The sequence below is a fragment of the Gallinula chloropus genome (assembly GCF_964237585.1).
Source record: "Gallinula chloropus genome assembly, chromosome: 2".
NCBI lineage: Eukaryota > Metazoa > Chordata > Aves > Gruiformes > Rallidae > Gallinula > Gallinula chloropus.
Genome location: NC_140086.1, coordinates 159,923,946 through 159,935,468, shown reverse-complemented (window position 1 = coordinate 159,935,468; position 11,523 = coordinate 159,923,946). Strand labels below are relative to the sequence as shown.

Sequence of the window (11,523 nt, the reverse complement as noted above, 5' to 3'; positions counted from 1 at the left end):
GCACAGCAATCACTTGTTACTTTTGACTGACAACGGATTACTTGCAGATGCTCTGAAATGTAAATCATTGAGTGGGTGGGCTTGGCCTGTTGTTTACCTTTTAAACATTTTTCCATTAATGGCCTTGACTACAGCTGGGTATTTACAGTGATAGTTAAAAAGATATATATATATACACATTTCCTTTGCTCATTCACCTCTATAACCATCAAGGAAATGTTAGGGAAGGGAAAGGAAGGGAACAGAAGGGAAGGGGAAGGGGATAAGGGAAAGGAAGAAGGGAGAGACTATTACCACCATCAAAACTATGATTATTTTTTTTCTTTTTAAAGGGATGGTTTTTGGTTTGCTTGTCAATTGATTTGTTTTCCTTAGTTGCTCATGTCGCTAGGTTCTCCGCATTTATGCTGGACATCCGAATCTGAGAGCTGCTCTTGCTCAGAATGGAGAGTTGTGTCCCCCCGTTCACTCCGCTGCTCGCTAGAGAAGGATGACGATGTTTGAAATCGACAGCAAAATACCGGTTGACTTTCCAGCTCCTCCATTTTCTCTTTATTTCTGATTGCACCTTTAGGGAGAAACTTCAAAAGGTCATTTTTTATGTACTTAGCCGCTCGAGGACATGCTGACAAATTATCAAGTTTAGAAAACATCCCAAAATGTCACAGAACAATTTTTAAGGTTGTTATTCAAGCCCTCACTTCAGCAAAATCTGAAGTACCTTCTTCCATGTCTGAAAGAGGTCCAGGCATGAAGTAGGAATGACAGCCTGGGTTCTGCATCTCTGACTTCAGATAATTTAGAGTAGGCCTGGAGGTGCATAGAAGACTCATTCAGAAACTAACTTCAGCATGGTTCCTTAGCTACCTTCTTGGAATAAATACCCTGTTTTCATCAATGGCCAGTGCTAAATACATAACAAGGATGCAAAGAAAAAAGCAAACACAAGGTACTAAACAGGAATGAAATAACCTGTCCACAAAGCCAGCTTGTGTCTCACCTGCTGTTAATGGATGCATGTCTACTGAAAACTTTGCCTCCTGCTTATAGACCACCTCTAAGCAGAAGACAGCTCTTGCATTCATACACATCCATGACAGTCTCCTTTCCCTTGAGCTTTTATCATGGGCTCCCACAGTAAGTCACCAGCAACAAAACATCTATGGTCTGAAGTCTACTTAGAAAGGAAGTAAATAATTCTACGGCTTTTTTACTTTTCATTCATCACCAATTTCCTGGAAATCTTGTAAGGTGTGTGCGTGTGTACATATATACATAAGATAGTAAGGATTTAATATAAGATTATACTAGCCAAGACCAACATTTATTCAGTCTACTACCTCTTCCCGACAGTAGCCTGTAGCATATTGCTTAATGAAATGGCATAAGAACAAGGAAATATGTAGAGATATTGTCTCAATATATTTTTTCCAGTCTCTAATATTCTTGCTGTGTCAAAGGTGTTCTTCTCTAACAGTCATTGCTAAATTTTCCTAGACTAGTACAGTTTGGCATACGCTAACTCTAGGGAGGAAAAGTCCAAGTGGAAAACCTACAATCACCTTCTAGCACCTTCAAATTTCTGTTTTGGTTAGAGTATAGATAGGTATAGATTAGATAAAGAATGGAAGTATGTTAAGTCTGTAACAAAGAAAATAATATCTGCATCTGTAACAACATAAAATACTAATGGTGAACCCTTTCTTACCCTAAGTAATTTAGTGGAACCACGAGGTTCTCTCTAATGTCTTGAGTATAACAAGGTTTCAATTAATCCAGTCATGTTAGTTTGGATAAGAACAACTCCCCACCCCTCTGCAAGGATTTACAGGCAATCTGACACACTGTGCACATTACCTTGGAAGATGCTTATGTCCATATTAGTTTCAGACAAGATCTTCTGGCTACTTTTTTTAGCTCTCATGGAAGATAATAGGTCAAACAACAGTTTTAGGTGATGGAGGTGGGCATTCAGTAGTGCCAGCTAGTGAAGTATGAATGCAACCACTAATTGCAGCAAGGCATGATCCAGAATTCACCTTTTGAGCTACGTGGGACTGAGCCATGAATAATGCTTTAACATTTACCTATGAGCCCTTTAACAGTCACCTTGACAAAACCCCTAAGCAAAGATGACCTATGAGAATGTTTAACGAACTTGAAGGGATTGTTATGGTTATCAGAGAAGGAATCACTTGGATTTACAGACCTTTTGTACTAAAGACCAGCACACTTATGTGAACAAGTATAGAACACCTACTGCACTAAAACTGCTAGAAACAAATGATCTCAGCCTCCTTGAAAAGAAGAAAGAAGGTGATATTTAATTTTTTCCTCTTGGACTGCACAATAGATGTATATCAGTGGAGAAGAGAATGGATGAACTGTATATATTCCTCTTAAGGCAGCCTTGAGGAGGGAGTAATTTTCCATTAAATCAGAAACTGATTATCTCAGGTATTCAGTGTGATAAACAAAGGCAGAGGAATTTCAATTTGCAGACTAGGGCAGGTGAATCAGGAAGAAAACAACAAATGTGGGAAGCTGATGCTAGCAGCAGTTGCCACATGCTGAGAGGAGTGTGAGGCTTGCAAGGTACCCAGTGGGTGTTTGAGGGGGTTTCTGGTACCTTAGGCTGTGTGTGTGGAGGGACCACCTTGGCAGGACTCAGGTCTCATTGGAGGAGTGGGCAGAAGATGGGTGTTACCAGCTGTCCCCATGGCCAGGTCAGACTGTGGGAACCCACATAGAACCAGCTCCTGGGGAGCACACGACCAGGAATCCAAACAGGGCACGGCATCTGTTGGGAGCAGCATCAGCAGTGGGATGTGGCATCTTTTAGGAGTAGCATCAGCCAAAGTTTGTCCAGCAGTTCACATGGAAAGGACTGTGCACTCTTACTGCTCTGCTCACCTCTAATCTTAGGCTGCAGACCTAATGGTCATATGAGCTAGCTGGTGGCTCCAGGTGATTAGAAGGACTTATTAGGCAGTGAATTGAGGTTTTGGAAGTGTGGTGCAAATGATGCGTTTTGTAGCAGACAGGAGTCAGCTGCCTAGCCAGGCTAGCATGGGAAGAGTGGAGGTAGCCACCCAGACAGACCTTCCTATCAGGGAAGCTGCTGTCCAGGAGGAGGGATGCAAAGACTGCGACCTGGCCTCCTGGGTGGAGGAGGGGGGTCCACCTGCTCAAGGTGGGCTCTGGTGGAGTCATCCAGGCAGCAGGTGGGGGAGCTGCAGGAGAAAGTTAGCAAGCTATGCTGTGTTAGGAAGGGTGAACACCTAATAGTATAACAGGAGCATTATTTAAGACTTTGCAAGAAGAATCATTAAGGCCCTGTAGCACTGAACTCTGAGGACTACCAGAAAAGAGCTTCAACAGAGAATAGACAGCACCTTGGAGAAGGAGGTGCCATAGTCTCTGATGACCTCATGGGAAGAGGTTATCACTTCACTCCCCTTCTTCTAATGTACCACCCAGCAACAGGTACCAAGCCTTGTCAGTGACCAAAACCAGTGAGCGATATTCCCATGGGGAACCTGTACCAGCAACACATACTAAAAGATGCGAAAGAAAGGGACGAGTGCTAGTAGTGGGTGACTCTGCTGAGAGGCACTGAGGCACCCATCTGTCAGCCTGATACACAGCCAAGGGAAGTTTGCCACCTGTGAGGACCCAAGCTCCAGGATGTCACAGATTACCACAACTGCTTAAAACTGCAGGTTAGTACCTCCCTATGTATGTTCCATATGGACACCACTGGCCTGGGCAAGATCAAACAGGACTTCAGAGCCCTGGAAGTGCAAGTAAAAGATGTCCAAGTGATCTTCTTCCCTGTCTTTCCAGTCTGAGACAGGGGTGTAAGCAGAAGTTGATGCATCATTCAGATCTATACTTGGTTATCCTTGGCTAATCTCATTGTCAGGGTTTTGTTTTCTACATTCATAAGACATTCTTCAGTGAATACAGCCTACTGGAGAGAGATGGGATACACCTACTTAGAAGAGGCAGGAAAATCGTCACTAGCAGATTGACTGTGCTTTAAACTAATGAACTTAGGGAACAGTGCCCAAAGCATATTCATAAGCAGCAGGTTGCACGAGTTCACCTACCAAGAGTAGTGAGGAATGCTCCCCCAACCCTCTCCAAAGGCAAGAAGCCTTAGTCACCTGAAATTTGTATATACAAATGTGTGTAGTCTGGGCAGCAAACAGGAGGAGCTGGGGATCTGTGCCCAGTGAAAGAGCTATGATATTATAGAAAACACAGAAACTCACATGACTGAAAGACCACAATGAATGGCTACAAATTTTTGGGAAAACAAAAAGGGGAGAAGAAGTGGAGCTGCAGTTCATGTAAAGCAGAAATTTGAGTGTATGGATGTGAGTTACAGAGATCACCAAAGTTCTATCAAATTACTTTGGATCAAGATTAGAGAAATTGTCACTAAGGGGGATCTTCCGTTAAATATTTATTACCTAACCTACTAATCAAGATGACAAGGCTGATGAAATTTTATTTCAGGTGCTTAAGGAAGTCTCAGGTCAACAGGATGTGGTTCTCATGGGTGACTTGAAATTATGCAGGTATTTGTTGGGAAAACAATACAGTGGTACACAAGTCCTCCATCAGGTTCCTGGAATGCATTGCAGGTTGCTTCCTGATACAGATTTGGGTTTGTTTTGTGTGATTTTGTGATACAGATGCTGGATATGCGAACTAGGAACAGTGCATGGCTAGATTTATGTCTTATAAACCAAGATTTACTGGACAACATAACTACTAATGTTACCCTTGGATACAGTGATCATAACGTTGTGCAGATTAAAGTACTGCTAAGCACACTGAAGAACAGTGGTAGGACAAAGACCCTGGATTTTAGAAGAGCCAGCTGCAAGGGATTGCATAGGAAACATCTATGGAGGGCAAAGAAGCTTCTGAGTGCTGGGAAGAAGGCTCAAGAACACCCCCCTTGAAGCACAAGAACAGTCAGTCCCCTACAGATAGAAAGAAGGCAGAAGAGACCAGCTGTCTTAACCATAAGCTTTTGCTTAAATAAAAAAGAAAAAAGCAGCATGCCAGCTATTGAAAGGCAGCCAAATACCCATCAAGATCTACAAGAACCTTGCTAGGGCATCCAGAGATGAATTCAGGGAGGCTAATGTTCAGCTAGAACTTTAAATGGCCAAAAATAGTCAGGAACAACAAGAAAGGTTTCTTCAGCTATACGAGTAATAAGCAGAAGCACAGGGAAAATATAAACCAACTGCTAAAGAGCACAAAAGAACTAGTAGTAACTAATAATACTGACAAGGCAGAACTTCTCAATAACATCTTTGCTTCTGTTTTTACCGGTGCAGCTGGATCCCAGGCCAAAGGATCAAGTAGCTACGACAACACATCTACCAACTTACCAGTAATGGAACAAGGTCCAGTCTGTGGTCCCTTGCAGTGGCTCAGCCCACATTAATCCATGCGACCAGATGGAATCCACTCCAAGGTTTTAAGAGAAGTGGCTGATATTGTTTTAAGGCCACTGTCTATAATATTTGAAAAGTCATGGAAATCAGGAAATATCCCTGATGACTGAAAGAGGGCAAATGTTTTACCCATCTACAAGAAGGGCCTCAAAAAGGCTTGGCTTCTATTCTAGTCTAGTCTAGCCTAGATAAGTCTAATCTGGTCTAAAGAGAACCCAAGAAACTATAGGCCCATTAAGTCTTACTTCAGTCCCTGGGAAAATAATGGAACAAGATCTAGAAACTATCAGAAATCCAATGAAGCAGGTGAATGTGGAAGGCCAACAACAGTTTACCAAAGACAAGTCATGCCAGACCCGATCATCCTCTATAACAAAATGTTTTCTGTTGACATGGGAGAGCAGCGGATGTCGTTACCTGGACTTCAGCAAAGCATTTGACACAGTTTCCCCTAGCCTTTTCCTAGGCAAACTGTCACGATACAGATTGGGTGAGTGGTGTACAAGATGGGTAGGAAATTGGCCAACAGGCCACACTCAGAGGGTGGTGAATGATATTACTCGCTCAGGTTGGCAGCCTGTCACTAGAGAGGTCCTTTGGGGACTGATACTGGACTCCATACCGTTCAACATCTTCCTAAGTGATCTAGATGATGGGATTGCAAGCACCCTTATCAAGTGTGCTGATGACACCAATCTGAGTCGTGAGGAGGACACGTAAGAAGGGACACCCACCTTAGAGAGAGAACCAAACAGGCTAGAAGAGTGAGACAGCAAGAACTGTATGAAGTTTCACAAAAGCAAGTTCTGCATCCAGGATGAGACAACAAAAAAGCCCAGCATAGTCCCTACCTCTGTTCAGGACCATTAACCTGAGCCATCATGCTTGGCAAGGCCAATGTTTAGGTTTAATAAAGACTTCATACATCTTCTTTCTTTTGCTGAGACAACATGAGATTTAGCTTAAAGAAGTAGGAAATATGGTAGATGATGAGTTACAGTGAAAGATTAGAATAGCAGTCACTCCCACAAGGAAATGGGATGGAGATGGTAGGTGGGGAAGGTTAAATATTAAAAATCTTACCTCCCCATTCAAGAAACAATAGAGAACAGCAACAACAAAGCCCTAGGTAAATGGGAGAGAAAAAATTAATGTAATTCAAATCCTTCAGTAAATGCTAGAACATAGCTGGAGTTAAAGTAAACAAACAAGCAAACAAAACCAAATTCTGAGCATACAAAACATATATATATAAATAAACAAACACACAGTCTGAGAACTGTGCATGCAAAGTAGTTATAATGAATAAAGATTTCTTTTTAACAAGAGCAGAATTCACTGTATAATCACCTGGAACGATCCCAGTCCCAATTCAAACACTAGTCTCTCCCGCTTACTGACATTTTCAGGAGAAAAAGCAAACACCGTGTAGTGAATTCCAAACAAGGGGATAAGCAGTAGTGTAGAGCGAGCCAGCCTCCTGTTACAACAGAGTGAAAGAACTTTAATGCAGCCTTGTAATAAACAACTTGCACTTTAATTAAAGAAGAAAACACAGAAAATATTTTGTTGCCTCCCTTTTGGGAAATACATAAACTGTATAATTATACAAACAAATATACAACATTCCCATTTGTTCCCAAAACAGTGACTTCACACACACTGTAGTTTGCTCCCACTTCTTCACACTGCTACAATAATAGCACATTAGCAATGCTTAATACTCTGTGCTGTTATTTTAATTTGCATTATTACAAGCAGGGATTTCTTTCTACCGTGCCAAACACGAGGAGGGTAATCTTGCTAAGGGATTCAGACTGCTACCGTAGCACAATAATAAACCTCTCACCCAATTGCTTAATCTCACTGGAGTGTTTGAAATAACTTTTTTTGTGAGTGTGTGTGAATTTATTTCTGCACAGCCAAAAATTAGAAAAAAAAAAGAAAAAGCAATATAATTAAAGCTAATTAAAAAAAAATCCTGTATGTTCTTAGGATCATGACTATTTTTCAAGGTCTTGATTTTTTACTCAATTATACTATTTTAATCCCAAATCTAAATCCATGGTGTAACTAATTTCCACTGCTTGAGAATAGAGAGGTTTTGGAGAAGAATCAAACTTAGTAGGTATAAAGAGAAAGGGCTGAAAATGAATGCATGTACCTGTAAGCACTTAACTGAATATAGATTCAATTCCCCAAAAGCAGGGGGCCAGGAAAGACTTATACATCAGTTTTGATCAGTGTCCTTTGCTGATTGAGCAGCAAAAGACTCAAGAGAAAGAAAATGTTGGTCTAAAAACAAGGCAACAGCCCTATTATAAAGACAGTGGCCTGAAGTAACCTCTGTGACAAAAGGGGGAAAAGGATGATTGATTCCCTTCAAGTAAGTTAAAGAGGTAGATGGAGGACAAAAGAAGCTAAAAAGCCATAAAGATTTTTGGAAGAGCAGCATACTTTTCCAAATTCAAAGGTTCCTTTGGTTTATATCTATATGGTATATTGCAGACATGTTTTAATGTGCTGATATATGCTCAACAATATCCCACAATTTATATGTTTGTCTTACTGAAAGTGACAATCTAGTTAATACATCTGCAAGAACTCTGTGACTGTATGTTGTTATATCCAGTACTAAACTAGAAATGGGGCATTAGTTCATTGCTGGTGTCCCTTGGTCATACTTGGTGCACTAATAGTGATAACACATCACAACCCTTGCCTTGAAACTGTACTAAACATACATGATTCTTTAGCCTGATGCACACCAAATCTCAAGTCCTGGTAAAAGACCCCGTAAACCAGAGGACAGAGATCTTGTGTATCGAGCCAGAATTTGACCAAAAGTGTTTTGATAAGAGAGGAACAACCGTGGAACAGGTTGATGAAGAGCATACAGGGTGTCTAACTTTGATGATCTCTAGAACAGGTAAGCTATACATGAGCAACCCAGTGTGCGGGACTAAAAGAACTTTCAAAGTCCCTCCTAGTCCTTTTTTCTCTGTGGACCTGTAATCAGATTAAAGAAAGGAAATAGAAATGTAGAAAAGATTACAGAATAATAATTTCTCTTTAAACAAAAAAAGGATGTAAAACCTCTAAACCTAAAAAACTTGCCATGGAATTACAAAAAAATCAAACGAAGGTAGTAAACTGGACAAAGAAGTAGCATCTCTAAAAATCTGTTACTCTTTCTATTCAGAATACATAACAACAAAACGATAGGCTATTTTGATTTAAAATTGAGAACAGAATTTTCTATTAGTATGCTGTATCTCACTGAAGTAATAGATTAATTTTGGAAAACAAGTAGAGGAAGGTTTATTATATTGTTAGCTTTCTGACATTAATTATATCAGGTTAATCACACAATTAATTTGTAAGATCTTGAAACACAAAGTCATCTTTGACTTAATTGAGGTACTGTGTTTAATACTGTCATGATAGTCAGAAAGGAAGTACATGAAATGTAAGAGGTAACACATTCTTAAGCTTATAGATTATTGAAGAGAAAAAAAGGTTTTAATGATAAGAAAAATGTGAGAGATACTAATGACCGTGGATGATAATGCACTGTGTTTTTTCAAGGCATTAGGAAGAACGAAGACTTAAAGGAATACCTGTGATGTAAGCTTATGTGCAGTGGTAAAATGAAGATGTTAAAGAATACAGAGAAATTCTCAGGAGCGTTAGCAACCAATAATAGTCATCCTACTTTCTTCCCGCACTCTTTCAGACAAGCAAGAAACTTGGGGAACAGATCCAAATCACTCATTTGGGATTAAACTGGATGTTTAGAAGATATATGCTCTCTAGCAAAAGCCTTATTTACATTCCAACAGGCAGAGGAATGTTACTTTTTTAAGATAAGCAACTTGTATTTCAATATTTTTTAGATCCACGTTCTATTTTTCAGTTGTTATTTTCTTTAAAAACAGTTTAAACTAAGATTTTCTCCAACAGTGTGACTATGAATATAACCTGTCCATAAAGTGTTAGTACAAAAAGACACAGATAATGGTGTCCTCTGGTTTTCCTCACTCTGTTAGTGAATTATGGAAAGGCATCCTTATAGTGAAAGGAATAGAAAGTAGAAAGGTTGTCTAACTTTGACTGGACTCTGAATGAGCCATGTCTTTATTTTTCCATTGAATATCCACACATATTAAGGAGGCTACTTATAGATATTACATAGGACATAACTAGGTATGAATTAGAAATGAAAATACACATCACGTTGCATTGTTGAGGAGAATTTCCAGTGATTTCTCCTGAATGTTCCAGCGTGTTCATATTGCTCATTTTAAAATAGGGTTCTAGAAGATGAATTAATGCTGTGATCTTAACAAACACCATAACTGTACATCAAATGAAAAAACCCCAACTATTTTGGCCAACTCTGAGATAGGGAACAAGGACCAACAGGCTTTGAATGGTCTCAATCATTTCATCCACCTTCTGTGAATGGGATATAACAAAGATATATCTCTAGACTCAGAACCTGCAGAACCTCTTTGAGAAGAGATGACTCCTGTCTCTTCTAAAGGTCTGAATGTGACTATTGTTGTATAAATTGACTAGCTTAAAGTTATGAGATACCTGCAATGATGACATTTGTTTTTAATCAAATTGATGCCATGCCCACATCCCTTTATTCTCACTGAAGAGTAACAGGCACTTATGTGCAAGGAGAAATCATCTGTCTCCAAGGAAAGCCCTATCACACACTCTAGGTCTTCCCAATTACTACAACAGAGAATCTGGGCTGAGTTTGTCATATAAATTGCTTCACCGTAGGCTTGTAAAGTTTAGATTAGAGGAATAGTACCTCTTTGGCAAAACTCAGTGATGTATAGGTACAACAATAATCATTACAATATTTCAAACAGAAGGATGAAGAGCAAATCATGAAGATACTGGATGTCATTAGAAATGAAATGCTTAATATATCTCATGTTTAATAAACCAAAGTATCTATTTTATCAGAAAGATGCTAATTTTTGTTAATATGTGATTATCAGGAACCTTAGTAGTTTCATGTACCCTGACAGATACATGTCTCTTACAAAAGCTTAATTAGGTCTGTAGGATCACTTTTAAAGACCTGAGGTAACACCAAAATGCAAGAATTGATTACACCTTTTTTATTTTCCCATGCAAAAAATCACATCTTCAGACTAATGACTTAAAAAGCAGCGGAAGAGTACTGAGATTTTCATAGGTTAACACAAACAGTAAAGTTTAATTATCTTTATTGGAAGTGTACAGAGTTTTTCTGAGCTCCTATTTAGGCTGAAATCATCTTGACAGGGAGTAGGTAGAGGATTTCACCTTAATGATTTTTCAGGCTGCCATCTTTCTGAAACATGGCAGTGAATTCCATCTGCTTTAGCACAGTGTCAGTTTGTTGACTGAATCTTTTAAACATCTTCATTGGACTGTTTCTTAAATACTTTGAGGAGATGCAAAATCCCAAATAAAATTTATTTACATGCTTTAATTTTTTTTCTAACCAACAAACATAAAAAAATCCACAGTTGTAATTTGCAAAACAACCTTTTTTCCTTAAAAGTGTCAAAGAGAGCTTTTAAATATTCTTCAGCAAAATGCTGGACTGTTGGATCTGTGTGGCAGGACATCCCTGAGGGTGTTGATTCGTACTCTTAAGACCACTGTGATATTTAGAGGAAAGTTAATCAGGAAACATATTGCATGATAAGGTTTTTGAAAGGTATGCTTCATTGCAGTGAATACTGTGGGCTTCTTGTAACAGAGAGCGAGGTGCACAGTAAGAAAGCAATTAATTCACACATCTCTAGAGTGAATAGCATTTATCCACTTTTCTGGGTGCCTCACTTTCCAGAGGCAAACCTTTGACAATGATTTATGACTAGACACGTCTTGATATTAGGTTAACCTCAGCCTTTCCTCACCTCAGGGTTTGTACTAACACAACTTCACTCAGTTCAATGGACTTACACCATGTTTTACACCAGCTGAGAGTCTGATTCACTCAATCCTGCTGTTCTAACAAACTTTCAGG

General features: G+C 39.5%; 1 protein-coding gene across 2 annotated transcripts in view; it reads right to left on the bottom strand.

Annotated features, from left to right (window-relative positions):
- Nucleotides 1-379: 379 nt before the first annotated feature.
- Nucleotides 380-11,523, bottom strand: part of ADCYAP1R1 (ADCYAP receptor type I) — a gene marked incomplete at both ends in the record, with an annotated part of 106,866 nt that continues 95,722 nt past the window's right edge. For both annotated transcript variants that reach the window (XM_084280389.1, XM_084280390.1), the window contains 3 exons: nt 380-568; nt 6,564-6,605; nt 6,831-6,960. In XM_084280389.1, coding sequence (XP_084136515.1) covers nt 380-568; nt 6,564-6,605; nt 6,831-6,960 — 361 coding nt within the window. The remainder of the gene's footprint in view (nt 569-6,563; nt 6,606-6,830; nt 6,961-11,523) is intronic.